General features: G+C 41.3%; 1 protein-coding gene across 3 annotated transcripts in view; it reads right to left on the bottom strand.

Moving 5' to 3' along the window:
* The window catches only part of LOC111150121 (phospholipase D1), a 154372-nt gene that overhangs the window by 109827 nt on the left and 22708 nt on the right, over positions 1–21837 (bottom strand). For all 3 annotated transcript variants that reach the window (XM_022507491.1, XM_022507500.1, XM_022507508.1), the window contains exons 2-5: positions 6369–6559; positions 5950–6077; positions 1051–1196; positions 724–829 (exon numbers count right to left, since the gene is read on the bottom strand). In XM_022507491.1, the coding sequence (XP_022363199.1) occupies positions 724–829; positions 1051–1196; positions 5950–6077; positions 6369–6528 (540 nt within the window). In that variant the 5' untranslated portion in view covers positions 6529–6559. The remainder of the gene's footprint in view (positions 1–723; positions 830–1050; positions 1197–5949; positions 6078–6368; positions 6560–21837) is intronic.

Below are 21837 nucleotides of genomic sequence, written 5' to 3'. Positions count from 1 at the left end.
GTGTGTGGAAGCACTAACTGTTAAAGCCACAGCTTCTCATTTTCAACTGCATTCATGTAAGTGCACACAGAAACCCCACACTGTAGAGTATCTTGGAAAATATTTGTTCTAGATCGCTAAAAAGATTTCATACAAGAAGACAACTACACAAAGAAGAAATCAAATATTGCTTTCAGAACATTAAACTTTCAGATTACACAACAGAACTGACATTTACTTGGTAACTTTCCAGCAGAAAAACTATCTCCTCCCCTGTGTGTCTCTGCATCACTGGGGCAGAGGACTGGGGCCTCTGGCTTCTGTCCTACCACTCTCTGACCTGAAGGGCTCCCCCCACAGTTTGGGAATGAGACCTCACACAGATTTAGGACAAGCTACTATAAAGCCTGGAGCAAACAGAGGGAAATATAGGTTTTTAAATGAGTACATCTCAAAACACTCAATGATGAGCTCAATCTTGACTCACAAAGAGCCCTAAGAGGTTCCTGCTGGGAGGAAGCTTCTTCACAGAACACTCCTCCTCCTCCGGGAAACACACCCTACCCAGGTCAGAATGGCGTGGGGAAGGACTGCCTAACAAGTTCCAGAGAAGCCATCCTGGGTGAGGGTTCCCGGGGCGAGAACAGTTGCAGCTGGCCCCCCAGCCCCACCCCTCAGGGGCCACCAGGTTTCTACAGAACCACAAAATTATACTCCAAAGAGCAGAAGACTGGAAGGACTTACCCTTCTGCCAAAGAACTGTTCTTCTCTGATCATGTTTTCAGAGGAACGGGGCAAACTTGGCATCTCTCGAGGCTCTTCTTTGACGTTCTGTCTTCTAAACGTGTGCCTAAAACACCCATGCATTGGAAACATTTATTATTCTTTCTAATATGATTCTAATATTACTCTTATAAAACCTTTCATAAAATGGTTTATTTTTAGAAAAGCCTATTTTAATAGAAAATATCCACTGACAATAGACAAGCTAACCCATAATATCGATAAAATATTCTTCCCACCCAACTTGTATACTGGAATAACTTTATATAATTATTCTGAAACAGTTACCTTCTGGTGGGAATGGGGATTCGGATAAAAGCTTTGTACTTGAGCAGCTCTCTGTGAAATTCTTGAAAGTGTTTGAATTTCCTCTTAACTTGCCACTTAAATTCCCCATGTGTTAATTCAATAGTGTAAAGATTGATACTTGGCACCTACAGTGATCAATAAAAATGATTGATTATTTTAGGTAATAATAAAAACTCTAAAATCTCTCCATGAACTATAGCTAATTAATAAGTAACTTAAATTTGGCTTGCATATTTTGGATAAGTACTTAAGCAAAATGTTTTCTATAACAACTGATTACAGAAATAACATTCCCTTAAATGTTCACCTTATAATATACACAAAGACCAACTCTGAATCGCACCAAAGACAAACTCTACAAATCATACTGCTCTAAAAACATAAACACACACACACACACACACACACACACACACACACACACACCCCTGAAATAAGAAACCAGGTAAAGGAGACAATGAGTGAGGACCCTAATTAGTTACCAGCAGTAATTTTGCTTGTCCAAAAGTATAAGCAGAGAACAGACAACTGGAGTAGGGTGAGAGGAAAGCTAGAGGAAATGGATTCCAGGAACACGATATGATCTTAGCCCACTTCTCACCCTTTGCAAATGACATTAATGTCTTCTCCTCCTGCAACATATTCCAAGGTCTGTCCTTGTCTACAACATCTCCCTGCCCTGAAGCACCACCAGTGGCCAGCAAGGTATAGGACAATTAGAGGGAAAGAAGCCCAAGATTTTCCTACACACAAAATACTTTTCCCAATTACTTAACTAAAATGAATCCCCACTTGAAATTTTTAAAAGATTTCTTATTAAGATACAAAGACATTGACTAGTGAATTATTTCAACCAGAAAAACTAACCTATCTGGGGGATAGTTTTGATAGAGTACAAAGTGTCAGGAAACTGAGGGATGTTTATAAAGCAGAGGAGCAGGGTGCCTGGGTGGCTCTGTCGGTTAAGTGTCTGCCTTTGGCTCAGGTCATGATCCCAGAATTCTGGGATCAAGCCCCGTGTCAGGCTCCAAGCTCAGCGGGGAGTTTCTCCCTCTCCCTCTGCACCTCCCCCCTCTCAGGCTCGCTTTCTCCCTCTCTCTCAAAACAATAAAATCTTAAAAAAAATAAAAATAAAAAATAAAGCAGAGGAGCAGAGGAGATCCTGAAGGAAGGTCTGTGAGTTTGGAAGGCGGGGTGGAGAGTAGGGGGTTGGGTAGGGCACTGGGCACTCTGGTCCACCTAGAGGACACTGGCCTCTGCTGGGAGGTTTAGGAACCAAAGGTGTTGGGGGCGGGAGAAAATAAGTATCTCATTCTCTTCTAGTTGATCCAGGCTCTGGTGTCACCAAGCCCATGAGGAATTCCCGGCCCACTGTCATTCATTACTGATGTCTGGCACACTTGGTAAACTTCTAAAGCATGACCGCTCTGTGTAGATGTCGTATATAAAACAGAAGCATGAGGATCAATGCAACCTATGTGCTCTTAAGTCTGGAATCCAACCATATCACTGGTTAATATTCAAATCTAGCATGTGCTTTGCCTCGACTTAGGATTCATGACAGTTACAACAGCTGGAAGTTGAAAAACACCACTTCTGGGGTTCAGTACTGTATGCCGCCTTTTACTTTGGCCAACATGATAAGCATCATCCTCCATCATGTTTCAAACAGAAGAATGCAGGAAAACTCAGAATGGCCAGAAATGTTGCAGGCAAGTGAAAAACATTCAATTTAGGATGAACCACATAAATAAGAAAAATTACACAATTTAGGCAAGTGGCTACATTTCCTGGGATTATACTTTTCAATCCTATGAAAACTGAATACTTAGAAAATACTGCAAATGCCAAGTTTTATCCCTCACATATAAACACCCAGTTTCTTTTTTTTTTTTTTTTTAAGATTTTATTTATTTATTTGACAGAGAGAGATCACAAGTAGGCAGAGAAGCAGGCAGAGAGAGAGAGAGAGGGAAGCAGGTCCCTGCTGAGCAGAGAGCCCGATGCGGGACTCGATCCCAGGACCCTGAGATCATGACCTGAGCCGAAGGCAGTGGCTTAACCCACTGAGCCACCCAGGCGCCCTAAACACCCAGTTTCATACTAAACTTCTTAGCAATTGTGAGGTAGTATGGTACCATGGAAAAAGACTAGCGCAGCCTTTTTGAAGCTTTTAAAGGTCTGAAACCCTATGGTGCTGCCTACCAGCTGTGAAACTTCAGCCAAGTGTCACTTCTGTCAGACAACATCCCAGGAGAATTATGGGAATTCTTTAGAACTGGAGTAATTCGAAGAGTTTTCATAAAGGAATTGCTTACGAAGACATGATGGGGTAAGGAAACCCTAAAGGAAGGGCAGTAACCTGGGGTTCTGAAGGCATCCCCACTTTTAAAAGGACAAGAGGAAAGACCAGGTACTGGAACAAGGAGGAGAGAACCATATAAAGATGGCTGCCTTGGTCAAGGGACACAGCCAGCCCAAGGGGACCCCCACCTCCTATCTGGGCTCTCCACTGTCTGAGCCCTACCAGAGGACAAAAGCGGAGAGCCTCAAGGGGCAGAACACAGGGTGGAGAAGGGTGGGGCGGGGACAGGGGGCAAATGGAAATCTCCAGCCTGATAGGGCCCTAATAACATCTGCCTCCCTGGACTGTCATGCAAACAAAGAAAGATGAGAGAGACGTGCCTTGCCTTGGGCGGGTACAGAGAATGTATTCGGTAATTAGAAAAAGTGTATTTTTATAAACCTGGAGTCACATGTAAACCGCAAGAATTTAGTTCACATATCTTAGTAAACCAAACACCAAGGAGGGTACAGATAATCCTTAGGGAACTAAACCAAACTCACCTGATGAACGGGAGTACAAGCAAGGAGAAGGTCCTGGCTTGGGAACTTGAATACTTAGCTTTGTGAATAACTTTAGGAGAACTCTCATGTTAATAATAGATAGCATTGTACAGTGTATGCTTCTATAATACTGTAAGGGCCAAGAGCAGGCTGCTTTGGCATGAAGATTACTTTGAGTTAAAAAGCAACCAAACCCAGCAGATCCCGGAAAAGCTCTTTATGTCCCTGACCTCGGCGGTCTAGAAAGAATTTAGCTAAAGGACCTGCTCCAGAAAGAAAGCTATCACCACAGATGACTACATTATACTATGAACTAAGCAAGGTAGACAGGGAGGAACTAGCAAGGTCTGTTGGATCAAAGTCCTCCATGTCTCCTTGTTTCCGAGTGGCTCAGCAAACATTTGTTTACCAGACATTTGCTCTTTTTAATCTCCCTGTGAACTGAATTCCTTCCCTTTGAAGTTCCAGACCCTGACCCAATTCTCCATAGTTCAGAATAACATAAATACCTGATTTTGCCCGTTTTTGGAATTTCCATGTCTATGTGGATTCCCCATACACATGAAATTAAATCTGATTTTCTCCTATTAATCTGTCTCACGTCAATTTGAGTCTTCGTCTGGCTAGAAAGATCTTTGAAGGGGATAGAAAGTTCTTGCTCCCCAATAATATAATATACAAAATTCTTGTAGAATGCTATGTATTATTATTAAATCCTTATGACAAACCTATAGTGTAGGCACCATTACACCCATTATTCACACAAGGAAACGGAGAAACAGAAAGATTAAACAGCTTACTAGAGATCACAAAGCAAAAACAGGAATTAAACCATGCAGCCTGGTCTGGAGTCTGGGCATTTAATCCTGTGAGCATGCTTATCCCCTCCCAATCTAAAAGCTGGTAGGCAAAATAAGGAAGCAAAGGTCATCTCAGAGACATTTCTGAGCGGGTTGTGCTCAGCAATATAGCAGGGGGGTACAGACTCATCTCATACAAAGAGCCTAAAGGAAAGGTGGGTGTGAACTAGGAGTCAAGATATGCAGGCAAGCACAGGTAGTCAGGGCAGACCACTAAGCAAAACTATGAGGACCAAGGTAGCACAGGGCACCCTGCAAAAGACGAGGAGGAAGGGCAGGCAGACCCTGCCTCTGGAGCAAGGTTCTTCTACCCTTCCCCTGAGGCAGGAGCCAAGGTGGCCTTCCACTTTCCTCAAGGTGGCCCAAGGGGGCCAAGGAAGGGCCCCCAGAAGCCCTTCCTGCTTCAGGGGAAGGGTAGAAGAAGAAACTAGAGTTTAGCCCCAGGGGACAAAGGCCACCAGCCTACAGCAACGTCCTCCACTTATCAGACTTGACCTCTGTGATAAACAGTAACCAAGCAAAGGCAGCTACTCTAACAGCCTCTAGTTTAATCCGTTTCACAGAGGGATGCTTTACTTGGTGAAGTCACCTTCACAGAAGATGCCTTTCCAGCACTCAAAGAGAAAAGCCCGTGAACAGGGCCTAAAGGACAGGTGCTAAGAGCGAATCAGAGTGGCGGAGGAGGCCAGCACAATTCGCTCAGCTGGGCTTCTGGGTAGTGACCCGGACCAGTCCACCAGCATCCTGGCCTGTTTCAAGAGCCAGGTGACACCATGATTTTCTTGCTAAACAAGCATTAGGAAAGCTAAGCTTTTCCTTGGCTTCTATGTGGCATTCTAGGTGGAATAGCTATGCCCCAGGAGCCCACATTAAACAGAAAATTGGGGAGAGAAGAGGACTAGGAGAGGCACTCAGCAATTTATTAAACTTAGAAATTGCCTTAGGTAACCCCCCTTTTTTTTAAGAGAGGCATTTTCCAGAATGAGGAGAGAGGCATATGAGAATAAAGACTAAATGGAAAGCAAAAACTTGAGAGGCAGTGAGGACTTAGAAGTGGTTTTAAAAAAAAAAGTCTGAAAACATAGTCATCACTACAAGGAAGGAAAATGGAAGTCAGCATATCGACTTGTCTACAATGGCTAACACAAGGTGAGTCCATAAATATTCTGACCCTTGTTGTAGATGTAAAGCGTTCCACTTCCAGGACTTGGGCTTTTATTGGACAGCCGGAAAGATACGTCTGTATGTTAGGCTCCTTAAATCCTTGAGTCTTATAAATAGCAGAGAACGGAATACACGCTAAAAAACAAACAAGTAGATTACGTTATTGCAGGAATACAATGACATTGCAAGGATACACGATATTAGCCTAACTTGCCTTTTCCGGGCATGGGCCCAAGAATTATAACTACTACAAGCAAACAGCTAATGAAGCAGTCTCAGCCCTCGGTGAAGACACCCACAGGAAGATCTAACATAACACAATTAAAAAAGGGGAGGGAGGATCCATCATTTGCCTGTTATTTCAAATCCGCGCTCTGCCAAGCAACGCCGATCAACTCTTGCCTCGCTCAGACCATCGGTCTTTACCTTCCTGTATCTTGGGATCGCTGGGGGAAACATCGTAATCCACCTCTTCTCCCTCAAGGTGCAGCTCCCGCGTGTCCAGATTTTCTATCAAATTACTCATGTCAGCAGCGATTTTCTGCAGTGTGGAGGTATTTACTCTTGGCTCATTTTTCAGGGACATGTTGGCTTCTGACAGGGTACGAGCAAAGGGGCTGGGGAGAAAAAGGGTTACCAGGATTTACTATTTCGAATGAATCCACACTCATTCCACAGTATGAAGCCAGGCTTAGAGACAGCACATGGAAACAAGTCAACACGCTCTGTGTGAGCCCCGGTTATCTCAAGCAACCTTGTCATTTATTTTCCTGTTTCACGTTTAAAGGATTCCTAGCCTGTAAATTAAATCGGAGTGAGATCCTTAATCACAAGCAAATAAGAAAGAGAAACACTACATTGAATAAATGCCAACATATCTTTCATCCAATTTCATTAACTTGGATAAATGAGGAGAGACTCCAGGGAGGCTGGTTTGGGGATGGTGATTCAGAGGGAAGGAATGGATTCTTAACTCTAACAAATACATGGGGAAAAAAAGGTCAGGCAAAATTAACCCACTTTAAATATTTTCTAAAGAAAATTGAGGGCATTTTACAATAATTTCAAGAAGCAGATTTAAAGTTATTTTTGCAACAGCATAAACTTTCTAGATGTCCTCTGTAGGTGATATCCCAAGCAAAAGGTATATACGACTTTTTGAACTAGGAGGTTTGGGCCATGACAACGTACGTGTCTTGAAAGGTAATTGATGAGCATACTTCTTCTGAAAGATACTGGAGGTGCTCAAATTGTACTTCTCTCTTTTTTTAAGAGAACGGGTTCTATCTCATTTCGACATTTAATAACACAAGTCGTTGCACACCAATACCCAGGGAAGAAGAGTTCATACAGATTTTATTTTTCCTTTAAAATACGGAGATTTACGCCTTGAGCGCTGTCATCAGAGTTGGATGAAAAATTCCTCTTGCTGGAAATAATCTCTCTGTTACTACCAGACCCGAAAATGGCAGGATCTTCATAAGAACAACTCCGCCATACAGGCTCATTTATTACTATACCTCACAAACATTTACAGAGCACCTGCTGCTCACTCATTGTGAGGTGCCATGAGCAAATACATAAAGATGAATAAGACTGGTCCCTGTGATTAAGGAGCTCCTGACATGGGTACATGACCCCAAGTTCATTCCTGGCCTCCTCCAAGGTCTTTAGCCTTCCTGAGAATGGCATGTGCTGAGTGCAAGACCTTCAGCCAGGTTCTCTCCTACCGTTATGATCAAGAATCTGGGGGAGGGGGCCCGGGGGTAAGGCTCTATGGCCAATGCTAAGAGAGCCTGACCAGACTTGCACAGCCCTTATGGGAACTCATCAAGTCTCTGAAACCTGTACTGCCATGGCTGGTAGAAAGAGATCTTGTCTAGAAATTCAGAAGACTGGGGTAGAGGAATGTGGCTCTGGTTTGCCCAGATCTATATAATTAATAAAACAAAGTTCTCTGTGAACTACATAATTGATCATGTTTCTTTCTCCACGCCGGCTGTAAGGAAGCCTGGAGCCACATCAGTGGCCTACAGTTAGCAAAACAGAGGCCCATCCTTGCCTACATTGCTTCCCCTCACCTTTCTTTCCCACTTCCAATTTATATTATAATAATAGTTAATGTATACTGATTGCTTCGTATGCACTTGGCTTGGTGATAGTCCTTTATATACATTATCATGTTTATCATCAATAATAAATCTATGCAGGTTTATTTCTATTGAAGAGCTTACTATCCCCTCTTCACAGAGAAAAACACTGAGGCACAGAGAGATTAGGTAATTTGATGAATACCTCGGACAATGTGTCCAAGGTCACGGAGCTTATAAGTAGTGAAGAAGGGATTTAAAACCAGGTCTCTCTGACCCAAGAGCTGATGTTCTCAACCACAGTCTTTATCTTCCTGTACACCTTTGGTAGATACAAACGTGTGCCTGCAATAGATGGAAGTTTTAGTAAATTCGAAGTGCCCCTGGACAAGACTCAAATGGAAAGAAAGGGAAGGGACGTCCTCTTGAAGCTCAGTACTTTGGGATGGAGCCATTTACGCTCTCGGGGCCTTCGTTACTCCTTATAAGCTAAGGACAGTGAGCATTTCATCTCTAGGGTCCCTGTAACACTAGAACCCTAACTGTAGATAAAAATATGTTCCCTATTGTTCAGCTTCCCCATATAAGTAATCACTTTAACCCAAGAAACTAACCCAAGTAGTTTTTTGTATGAATCTGAGAAGCAGGTGGCAGATGCTCTCCAACCTGGATCATTTACTGGAGGTCGGCTCGGCTTCCGTGGAGGAGCTGTTGCCTCTGGTCACAATTAAAATATTTATTTCCTTCCCCCTCACCTCAACAAACACTTACTAGATGCCACCCATGAGCCAGGTTTTGCTTCATTTAAAATACAAGGTAATGAAAAACTTAGAGGAAATGAGATAAGGTAAAACAAGTAAGAAATTACATCATATCACAGCTGCTCATGAATTTGTAAACCTTGGGTATTTTCTATTGATTAAACTGTCTTACGGTTAACTCTGCCAACTTCCTTAGCACAGCAAAGGAAAACAAGAGTTACTCCAGTGACTGTCCTCTGGAACAGAATGTCAGGTTAACATGCATGTTGAAGGTAAGATATACAGAGATCAGATTACACTATATACTGCAAGAAAAGTGGAATAAATAGTACAGAGTCACTGAAATCGAGCTAAAATAAAAATCCTTTTTCAGATAGAAAGAACTGAAGCATATAAACTTGTGAAAAACTTAAGAGAAATAGAAAAGAATCTTCTTATTATTTATACTCAAGTGCTTATTATGTGCTAATAAAAAAGCATAATTTCAGCACAGTTATGTTATTTAATACTCACAATGGTACCACCTGATATTTATGATTATTCTGAAAGACTTAGTTAAGTAACTTGCCCAAGGTCACTCAACTTGTTGAGTTTACTTATTGAGTTTTACTTATAAAGTACTGAGTTTATTTATAAAGCAGATTTGTTTGGCTCTCAAATCTCATTGACTTGGTTATAGAAGTTCATAATCATTGATTTTATTTAATGGGTTGAATGTCTATAAATTAATCTTTTTTATAAGGTTTATGGTTCATAACAACAAAAGATGTTATCTAGTTCAATCCCCATACCTTCAAAGGGATCCTACTAGCCCTATAGTCATTGTAATTATAGAAACAACATATCCCAGCAGCCTCCTGCATTTCTTTTTAGCCTTTCATTTTTGTGGTTCATAATATTTTATAATATCACGTGGAGTTTCAGTGGACCCTAATGATTTGTAGATTTTTTTCCAACCTTTTGTGAAGACTCTAACCATTTAATAATGGAAAATGAACCAAACTGTCCACATTACTGCCTCCACTCATGTCCATGGTTGCTCTGTGTTGACGTTTTGTCCATCGATTATATTGCTGGTTTCATTCTTGAATATCAAACTGTAAGGCCATCCACACTTGTATGTTGTCAAATAATTTATTAGCCTATGTTTTCTTTTATCTAAATTAATCTGTACTGGTGAGTGAACAGCTGCCCCAGTCACAGCCTATCTTAACCAGCAATGGGATAAGGCCTTCAGTGTTTACATTTGAGATAATGTCATTGAATTTGTTATCTCCTTATAAAATACAAGATCATTATCTCTCTCGGTACCAAGTAGAGATGGTGGCCAAGGATGATAATAGCAGCTGTGTTTTATTTCTGTCTGCATCTCAATCTGGGAAGTAAATGGGGTCGATTTTTTTTCCTTCCTGGTATTGAATACTAGAATTATAATTTTTTAAAGGGAACAGTTTTAAATGACCTGTTATTCACTGGTGAAATCAGAGAACTCTAGAGTTTTCTTCTAATCTTAATGGTCAACATGACTGAGAAGTAGAACACCAAAGGAAGCAGATAATTTCCTTTCCGATAGTACATAAGCAATGTCTACGCCAAAAATATAATAATAATATTAGAACTATTAATTTTTTTAAAGATTTTATTTATTTATTTATTTGACAGACAGAGATCACAAGTAGGCAGAGAGGCAGGCAGAGAGAGAGGAGGAAGCAGGCTCCCTGCTAAGCAGAGAGCCCGATGTGGGGCTCGATCCCAGGACCCTGGGATCATGACCAGAGCTAAAGGCAGAGACCTTAACCCACTGAGCCACCCAGGTGCCCCAGAACTATTAATGTTAAAATAAATGTTAATGTTAGTTAATATTTGCTGACTATATACTGTATGCCAAGCACTATTCGTAAAGATTAATGACACACTCTCAATGAACCTCACAACAATCTTAGGAGCAGGGCCCTACTGTTACCCCTTTTTTTTGTTTTGTTGTTTTGTTTTAGAGAAAGAGAGACGGTGGGGGGGGTGTGGGATGGGGCAGAGGGAGAGAGAGAGAGAGAGAATCTTAAGCAGACTCCATGCTCAGCATGCCCAGGGCACAATCGCATGACCCTGAAATCACCACCTGAGCCAAAATCAAGAGTTGGAGGCTTAGCCGACCAAGCATTCCAGGCACACTTATTACCCCCATTTTTAAGAAGAGAAGCTTAGAGAGAATGGGCAACTCTCCCAGAGCCTGTGGCTAGGAAGTGATTAGAGCTGGACCCAACCATGGTTGACCTGACTCCAAAGTCCAGCTACTTAACCAGCCAGAAGTGAACTGGGGGTGGCAGGATGGCTAGACACTGAAGATTTTTACTCCTTCCTTAACATTCTCACAGAATAAAACAATTCAAAAAGGAACAGCAACAACAAAAATTCAGCATTCATTCTGTGAAGACAACCGACTGATTTCTTGCCTCCCTTTCTAACATAACATGCAAAGTTCTCTATTTTTTTAACACATTATTTGTGCTTGCCAAGAAAAATAAATGCAATGTATTTCCAAACCAAAAATCACAGCATAATATTTGGATGTGAAACGAATTATAATTAGATCATTTAAAACCAAACTGAGTCACGGGGATTTCTTGTTTTCCCATTTTTCATTCTGTTGAAGTTAACTGGTGGACCCATACCATATAACCTCCCAGAGCACATCAGATAGCAATGATTTGTCCAGAACTGACTTGATGTTCCCTGAAAGGCAAACATCATAAATGTGGACTCAAGTACTAAACTCAATATCTAGTGACATAGTAAGCCCTGAATAAATATTTTTTGAGTTGAGCTGACTTTGAATAAAGTAAATGATATTATCATAGTTTACATGCCAGATAATATATTTTGAGAAAATAACACATCAAAAAAAAGGAAAAAAGTCTCCTGGTGTTTAGTTGGATCTTCAATTTTTTTTTTTTTTTTTTTAAAGAACATGAGTTCCACAAATATCAGTGGAGGGCTTATTATGCATCTTGGACATGTAATTAAATGTCAGGGGTGGAGGGGAGAGGCGGGATGACCAAGGTTATTCTACCATTATTATCAGGGTAACCCGGGCAACCAACAGCCTCCAGGGTTTCAGCATCCCCTCTGTAAAATGGAAAACAGAGTCACCTACACTTCCTACCTCAGGAAGCTGTGAGGAGGCAATGTCATAATGCATACACAGCCACAGGCAAGAGTAATCTAGGTTGCTAATATTACCTTTACATTCTATTAACAGTAGGGACACCTGGGTGGCTCAGTCGGTTAAGCATCTGCATTCAGCTCAGGTCATGATCCCGGGGTCCTTGGATCGAGTCCGCATTGGGCTCTCTGCTCTGCAGGAAGACTACTTCTCCCTCTGCCTGCCTCTCCCCCTGCTCATGCTCTCTCTCTCTCTCTCTTTCTCTCTGACAAATAAATTTTAAAAAATAAGTAAATAAAAATAAATTCTATTAACTGGCAGCCCCTGAAAAATAACCTTAAGAAACTTTCTTTCATTTCAGTATTTTTCAGGGCTGACAGGCTAGGAAATATCCTGCCTTTCATCACTTATTTAGCTCCAAATTAATATACCATCCAGTGGCTGTCTTTCTGGCTGCACTCCACTAAGAATGGGACTCTCCCATTTCAGCCAGTCCTGAAATTTTCTGAACTTGACTCCACCATTTGCAGAGAAACCACCAGGCCTTCCTCAGCAAAAACAATCACCAGGCGTTAAGCAGTCAAACCCATTTAGGGCACTTCCCGTTCCTTGCACATCTCCCCGGCCTCGTTGTCCTCTCCCTGTCTGACAACACATCACTACTGTTGCACTGTGTCCCTTGTGTCCATTGCAGTGACTCCTGCTCCCTTTTGGATCCAGTCCCCTTCATGACTTTGATGAGATCTATGGAATCCCCTGAGCCCCAGAAAAAATGAACATATTTTTCATATCTCATCATAGGTTCATGGTTGTCCCTTCAAAACGCTTAGGTTCAGAAGCCCTTCCACTGAGCTGCCATCATGAGCTGATATGCTGACATGGCCATCTTCCCACCAGATGGGGACACTTTGAGGTAGGGGAGAGGGGGAGCCAGACCTTTCACCACTGACACCTCGCTGAGCACCTGCTCAATAAATATTTGTTGGTTGGTTGTTGTGGGCTATCTACAGAGAAACCAGCTGGCTCCAGGTTGTCCTGCAAATGCCACAAAGACAATTCCCTCATATGCCACAGATAATCTCAGATGGAAAAGCCTTCTGGTTGAAAGACCCTCTGAGAGGAGCCATGAACTACAAGAAACACATAGGCTGCTGAAGTAGTAGCAACTAGAACACTGCCCTCCAAGCTCACCATGCACCAGGATTCCGCCAAGAATCTTCACGCCTCCTCACAACAACGTCATACGGAAAGTACGGTCCTCATTCCCTCTTTATAGCTAACAAAACAGGCTGACCAAGGCGACAAGTCAGAAAGCACTCCAGCTCTCAGCACAGGTCTGGCTGGGTGGGAGCCAACTCCCGTTCTGCTACTGTGTCCACTGGCACCCATGTCAGAAAAAGAGACGCCGCAGAATCACACACTCCCTTCTTCTGTGCATGGCCTTTGAGGCCAGGCTTGCTGTCACTTGCCTGGTTCCAGGAAGTAGAAGTTTGGCTCCCAAACACTATCCACCCTCTGAGCTCCAGATCTGATCTGACCATGGGGCCCGCTGAGTCCAGCAATCTCCCATTTACTTATCTTTCTTTCCTGATTTCGTATCACAGCCCCACTCGGTCTAACACGGACTCTGCTCTTCTCCCTGAGGCGCCAAAATTGCAGAGGAGGGTGCCGAATATTCTAGACTTCGTGCATCCATGGAACCGGAGTTGGAAACCATGTTCTCTCCTTTTTCCCCAGCTACAAACAAAAACAGATCTACAACTACACAAAGCAATACTTGTTAGCATGATAACCACTTCTTGATTCTCATGATTTTCCCTGAATCCTTTGACCTCCTTGGATGGCCTCTCTTCTCTGCCATAAACTGTCTTAGTCATTTCCTTTGCCGTGTCCTCGGGTTACGTATTCCCCTCTTTGCCGTAGCATCATCTCCCTTTGTTTCGTCTCAGTCCTATCTTTGAAATCAAACAGATGTTTCATTTCCAGAGCCAAATACCAGTGTTAAGGAAAACAGAGATCTATTTCAAATATGGGTAGATATGAAGGTCTGACCTGTCATTTACCGAGTTCCTCCACTGGGCCAAGTACTAAAGGCACGTTATAGAGATTTCTCCTTCTCCTAATCTCCTAAAATGATAGTCTCATTTAGAATCGAGGACATGGAGTCGTAGCAGCCTTACTGAGACTGCACAGTGGTGAGTGGCGAGGCCGATCCCAGTGCAGGTCACCCCGATGGGTCCATACTACCCACCTCCCCAGCCTCGGTCACTGGCTCAGTGGAAATCTGCTCCATTCTTAGCTCTTCTCCTCATCCCACCATCTGTGTCTGCCTCTTGCTGGCTGAGGGCAGGGCTTCCGCACAGCCTGCCCAGGACACAGTCCAGCAGTGGCTAGGATGGGTCCAGAACCCCCACTCCACCCACCCCTCAGATCCCCAGACGCACTGGCTCATTCTCAGGCTTCTGGATTCAGCTTTCTCCAGAGTTGTGTGAGTGTGGGCTAGGGGGACATGGGGGACTGAGTCACATAGCCTCTGAGATCAGGGGAGTTAAGGCGGATGCATGCCCTTCCCCTCTCCTCTCAGCTGACGGCACTGAGCACTTGAGTACCACACAGCCAATCCAGAAGCAGGGGGCTTGGGTAAAGCCCACCAAGCGCCTTAGCTCAGGCTCTATTACCCAGGAAACTTGGGCTAGGGTCGTGTTGTAATCAACAGGAACCATGAAGCATCCTGCCTCCTGCAGAAATCCATGTTGTGCTGAAGTTAATAGCAATAAGAAAAAGTAAATTTGGCATAGTGCTTTTGTGCCCAACTGATCTGGACACATTGCACACGTTAACTCAACTGTCCTTACAGCAGCCCTATGAAGAGGGTACTTTTTTTAGCCCCTTCTTATAGACGAGGCAACTGAGGACACAGACAGGCTAAGTGACTTGCTCAAGGTCACACAGCCTGATGGGAGTCAACTGCCTAGTTTGCTCCTATTTTTGCTTTCACTAACCTGGACAAGATCACTTCAGTGCTCAGTGTCCTCGTCTAAAAACTGAAATTAACAACCAGTTGTCTTGTTTAGACTTTACAAGAGACACATTATTATAAGAAAGACTCCTCTTTCAGCATTGCTAAATGCCAGAGAAAACAACACATTCTACACAACCCCACCCAGGAGATAAAAACCTACCCCAAATTTCAAGGGTATTCAGAAGTTCTGAGTCAACACCTAAGTAAGACTTGTTCCTGCTTCTGCTGACGGCAATGTACACATAAACATTTGTATTTGGAGAAAACAGGGGAGGGCCCCTCTTAGTTCCAAAGTTTGTTAATAAGTTTATTAGGTGTAAGAGACTTTGTATAAGCACTGCATTGATTTAAACAATAAGGATCCAAGAAGGAAAACTCTTCTTTATTTAAAAAAAAAAAAAAAAAAGATAATTAACCCTGCTAAAATCTGTGGTCAGACTTCCAGAAATAACATCCTTTGGTATTAAGTGAATGTTTAATTTTTTATGGCCAAGAGTAGAACACGCAGGTTTAGTGATGGGACTTTAGGAGATAGACACTAACTACATATGAATTCATAGGAAGAAATATTATGCTCGTTGACAAACTCCACTAAGTAAACTGATATAAACCTTTCTCTCACTAAGGCAGACTTAGACCACCAACGATTCAATGGGTGAGCAACAGATGAACAAAATAAGTATTTTTTCCAGGATAGAGTTAATTTGCATCACATGGCTTTAAGAAAAATTCCCTTTCACTGGCTCAAAATATTAAAGATTGTTTTTAGTGAATACATGTTGTTTCTGATAAGAACTGATCAAGATGCTACGCTATGGATTCAAAAGTTTTGACTTCATCATTTCTACTATTACTGCTTCTTTTTCTTTTTTTTTACTGTATTGTGTTTTTATTTAAATCCAATTAGCCAACATATAATACATCATTCTTTTTTTTTTTTCATTTTATTTGTTTATTTGACAGAGAGAGACACAGCGAGAGAAGGGTGTGGGGAGGAAGAAGCAGGCCTCCCGCTGAGCTGGGAGCCCCATGCGGGGCTCAACCCTGGGATCCTGACCTGAGCTGAAGGCAGGCGCTTAACAACTAAACCACCCAAGCACCCCTTCATCATAAGTTTTTGATGTAATGCTTTTTAAAAAACTGATCTTTGCATCTTTTGACAGCAGCCCCACTCAGCAAGAATCTGCATTCCCTCATACAGACTTTGTTTATCATTAAAATTCTTTCCAGCTGTCTAAACGTCTGTGACTCCTCCCTTTCACTTCTTTCCAAAGGAACAAACAACCTCCTTTGCAGTGGGTTTAGGCAACACACAGAGCATTTTCAGTGATAACCCATGGATCTCACCTATGAGAGGAATGAAGCTGGCAAATACACACAGGTAAAGTCCTCCAAACATTCTCCAGGGCTAATGAGCCCTCCAGTTCTGTCAAGACGCTGATAAACATAGCAAAGTCTCATTTTTTCTTACCCATCCACATATTTACAAAAAATATGTGTTGAGGCAGCAGAGTACCATGGAAAATATGTGATTTTTGAGTCAAACAGCTTAGACGCTCCTTATGCTGAAACAAGTTACCTACATCTCTGTAAGGCTCAGTCTCCAAATCTATAAAGTGGAAGTAATACTGTTCAAGAATTGTAAGAATTAAATGATCTCAAGGGAGTGGCTCAGAGTTGAGGCTCTAGCAGATGGTGAAATAATGTTGGTTGTTCCTATGCCCTCAGCTACTCCTCGAGCTACAAGACCTCTGACCAAGGCCCTGTATCCACACCAGAGCCCAGTCCCACCCCTGAGAACAAGAACTAGCAGTCAGAGTTGTATTCTGGGGATGGTCTGACGTCACCCACTATAGAAAACACTGCTACAGGGGCGCCTGGGTAGTTCAGTTGGTTAAGCGACTGCCTTCAGCTTGGGTCAGGATCTCAGGGTCCTGGGATCGAGTCCCACATCAGGCTCCCTGCTCAGCAGGGATCCTGCTTCTCCCTCTTCCACTCTCCCTGCTCGTGCTCTCTCTCTCTCTCTCTCAAATAAATAGAATCTTAAAAAAAAAAAAAAAAGAAAAAGAAAACACTGCTACAAATATATGAAAACAAAGCAATTAAGCTAATATAGTTGCTCCTTTCCCGCTACAAACACAGAACTGCTGAATAAACTGTAATCCATTTTAAAAATACTTAGTTAAGGATAAAAGCAGAGGCAGCAACAACAAACGCAATAATGAAGGAAAACCTCCAGTTTCCAAGGATGAAGACAGAAAGTCAGATGAGTACTCTAGAGCTAAAGCTGAAGGGGCTCAAGGGTTTTGGTCTTGGATAAAACTTCTGGGATTACAGTTCTGTCCCTACATGAATGTTAGGAGACAGGACCCCAGGACGATAGGCAGCCGGGGCCTGGAAGCAAGCCTCTAAGAGTTACACTATCTGTTTCAAAGAGACTAGAAAAACTATACCCAGCAATCCTGGGAAGAAACAGCATGGAACTGAGGTAACTACAAAATGAGAACCTTTAGAGAAAACTGATCCAAGATTACAATTTCTGGCTTTCAGAAATGGAGGCGCAGTTCCTGTTACATCAGTCACCCCGCTGATAAGGACTATAAATTCAATTATAAAAAGTCACTGAAGAACAACTACAGAGAAGCAGAAATGGGAAGGTAATCTACATTTGGAAGAAAGGAATGGCAGAGTTTTTGTCCAAAAGCAGACTGTCTGTGCTAGGCTGGGTGACGAAAATTCAGATAGAAAATCCATAATCCTGTTGGCTTGAAGACCCAGACAACAGGCTTTATGGCTTTCACAGCAGCTGAAAAGTGAAGTGGGAAACTCTGGAAAAGGGAGCCACAGAGGGGAGTGCCAAATTCTGCACAGGCTGACTCTTGAACCACGCAGGCATGGGTACAACGCAACTCAGATAGTAGTAAAATGACTTCCACTGAGATTTCTGCAGCTGCCCACCACAGGAATGACAGCGCTTAGAGTTTTAAGTCCAGGCAAATTAACTACCCACTCAAAAACCAAAAAACCTTTTGAAAGGAACATAACTGAATTGAGCTTCTACAATATTCAGTCAAATTTTACCTAACATTTTTAGATATAGAAGAAATAGAAAAATGTGACCCATTCTGAAGAGAAAAGACTATCATCAATGGAGACTCATCCTGAGATGTTGAAATCAACTGACAAGGATTTTATTATATTTTTTCCTAAAAGATTATTTATTTATTTGAGGGAGAAAACCAAGAGTCAGATGCTTAACTGACTGCACTACCCAAGGACCTCCAGCTGACAAGAATTTTAAAGCAACTGTTATAAAAAACTCAAGAACGTAAAAGAAAATACATTTTTCATGAACAAAAGAAAATCTTAGCAGGAAGAAAGAAAAATTCCCTGGATGGGCTTAACAGAAAATGGCAATGACAAAAGAAGGTGTCAGTGAACTTGAAGACACATCAACAGAAATTATCCAATCTGAAGAACAAACAGAAGAGGAAGATTTCTAATAAATGAATAGAGCTCCAGTGACTTATATACTAATGTCAAAAGATCAAACATACATGTAATTTGGGACCCAGAAAGTTGGGCTAGAGAAAAAATGAGGAAGAAAAAAAAGTATTTAAGGAAATAATGGCTAAAATTTTATCAACTTTGGTAAACAAAATAAATTTACAGATTGAAGAAGTCTGGTGGATCCCAAGCAGGAATAAATACAAAGAAAATCATATCTATGCATATTAAAGTCAAGCTGCTAAAGTATAAAGAAAAGAGATGTTAAGAGTAGGAAGAGAAAAAGGACTTATGACATTCAAGAGGACCGTAATAAGGACCACTAGACTCTCATCAAAAACAAATGGGGGTGGGGCACCTGGGTGGCTCAGTCAGTTAAGTATCTGACTCTTGGTTTCGGCACAGGTCGTAACCTTAGGTTGTGAGATCAAGCCTCACTTCAGGCTCCACACTCAGTGCAAAATTCTTTCCCCCACTCCCTCTCCCTTCCCTTCTGCTCCTCCCACACCATGCTCTCCCTTTCTCTCTCCCTCTCTTTCTCTCTCTAATAAATAACTAAAACTCTTTAAAAAGGCAAGAAACAAATGGGGCTATAAGACAGTGAAATGATATCCTAAAATTCAATAAATATAGAACCAAATAAACGAATATGTTACTTTTCCTGAAACTAATCTACTAATTCAAATTCCAAAGAATTTCCTGTAGAACTTGACAATATGGCCCTAAAATTCATAACAGAAAAGAATTAAGAATAGGCAGGTAAGTTTTGTCCAACCAGATATCAAGAATTATTACAAAGCGGGAGAAATTAAAATAGTGTGGTACTGACACAGAAATAGACACATAGAACCAACTACGTTCTTATTTTGGTTCCCCAAAATAAGCCCATGCATATATGGATCTTGGCAGATGACAGAAATGGCAAGGAAAAGAATTAGAAAAGAAAAAATAAGCCCTTCGATAAACAATGTTAGCACTACTGGCAATTCACAAAGAAATAGAAAATAAAATTAGTTCTCAATCTCACAGCTCCCATAAGAATACTTTTGTGCAGATTAATGTCCTAAATGTGATTAAGAAAAATTCTAACCTATAGAAGAAGTCTTTATGACCTTAGGGTCACAAAAGCATCTTCACAAGATATAAAAAGCACAACCCATAAAGGAAAAGCTCATAAATTTAACTACACTAAAATTTAAAACTTCTGTTAGACAAATGCCAAAATTAAATAACAAACCCAAATCTGGAGAAAACATACACAGAATATACAAAGAACTCCTAGAAATACGAAAGAAGAAGATCCAAAAACCAGTAGAAAATAGACCAGGAGTACATGCAGGCAATTCACAGAAGAAGAATTCTAAATTTACAGTGAATCTTTAAACATGTTTAACCATTCCAGTAATCAGGGAAGTCATTTTAAAACAGCAAGATACTTTTTCATATCCATTGAACTAGTAAAATTTTTGCAAATCAGAAATTATAACATATTAGTAAGATAATGAAACTCTCATGCACCACTTGGTAGAAGTGTGAGTTAAAATAGCATGTTGGAGGGGCGCCTAGATGCTCAGTGGGTTAAGCACCTGCCTTCGGTTCAGGTCATAATCTCAGGGTCCTGGGATCGACCCCCACATCAGGCTCTTTGCTCAGCAGAGAATCGGCTTATCTCTCTCCCCCTGACCCTCCTCCCGGCCTGTGTACTCTCACTCTGTCTCAAATAAATAAAATGTTTTAAAATAAAATAAAATAACCCGTTGGAAAGCAATTTGACAAAGTCTAAAAAACTGGAACATGGCATAACCTTCCCCCGCAATTCTTACTCTAAATATATTTACCAAGAAACTCAACCATAGGTGAGTTTATATAAGAACATATATTATGAATGAGCACTGAAGCATGGTTTACAGTAAAGAACACTGGAAAACCTAAACGTCCACCCATCAGAGAATGGATAAATGAATTATATTTTTAATGAAGTACTATATGGCAGAGTAAATAAATAGACCAGAACTGCCTGTATCAACATGAACAAATCTCAACACAAAGTTTGGTGAAAAAAAGACAACTCAGAATTTTTGTTTAAGATTAAAAAAACACACAGAATAACCCTATATGGTGTCCATTAACATCTAGAAGTAGGACATACAAAGCAACTGGGGAAATAATATACAACAACTTCAGAAGAGCGGTCACCTTTAGATAGAGAGAATGAGAAAGAAGGCAATTAGGAAGGGGCACTAGGAGGACTCAATACACCAATAACATTTTCTTTCTTATTTTGATTCAGAAGGCTATGGGTCTAAATGATAAAACTTATTAAATGTACATGTTATAGGTACATAGGTTTTTATTTCCTAAATGTTAATCTCTATTTTTAAAATATTTCATTTAAAATAAATTTTAAAACTATCCAATATAAGTGACATTTTACTCACATCCTTAAATCCAATCTTGGTTGATGATTTTTGCGTTCCTTGCAAAAATGAGATTCATTACTCCTTCTAAATTCAGCCAATACTGGTGACCCACTAACAGGGGAACATATGAAATACCACAAAGTGCTTTGTCCCCCACTGTCCCTCACTTGCCCTTGGGAAAGCATATATATTTATAGACTTCAAGCTGATTTCCCTTAAAATCAACAGCTGGTATGCACAAATTTTGGCCTTGGCTGGGGATTGGTTCAACATGAACGCTAGAAAGATGAAGTTAAACGTGCCAGTAGTGGAACTGAAAGTAAATCTGGTCTTTTCTGAGGTAAATAAACCTTCCCAAGTGGAGCCTTAATGATCCATGGCTGTGATCTACAAAGCTGGGTTTTCCACTGTTAATGGCAGTGATGCTCAGGCAAGGGAAAAATGGTCTCCAAAACTGAAGCTGTATTTGCTTTTGCCTTCTCAGGGGAGTTATTAAGGTTGCTTCAATTAAATTTTTTTTTAAAGAAAGCCTTGATATATGCACTTAATTTCCCTTCCTTAGCACCAGGTAATTTAACACTTCAATTTAGGAAGTCCCTTTCTTTACTCTAGAAGTCCAAGTATTTCAAATATAATGAAGCTCATTTCACAAGTTCCTCAAAAATATAGAAGTAAAAATGATAATACGTATTATTAAAATTATAACCAACATATGCCGAGGATGCAGAGAAAGGGGAACCCCCCTACGCTATTGATGGGAATGCAAGCTGGTGCAGCCACTCTGGAAAACAGTATGGAGGTTCCTCCAAACGTTGAAAATAGAGCTACCATACGACCTAGCAATCACACTACTAAGTATTTACCCCAAAGATACAAATGTAGGGATCTGAAGGGGCATGTGCACCCCAATGTTTATAGCAGCAATGTCCACAATA

Source organism: Enhydra lutris, unplaced genomic scaffold (genome assembly GCF_002288905.1).
Source record: "Enhydra lutris kenyoni isolate GAN:26980312 unplaced genomic scaffold, ASM228890v2 scaffoldscaffold2, whole genome shotgun sequence".
In the NCBI taxonomy this organism is placed as follows: domain Eukaryota; kingdom Metazoa; phylum Chordata; class Mammalia; order Carnivora; family Mustelidae; genus Enhydra; species Enhydra lutris.
The sequence above is the reverse complement of the archived record's forward strand: the minus strand, read 5'-3'. Positions and strand labels throughout refer to the sequence as shown.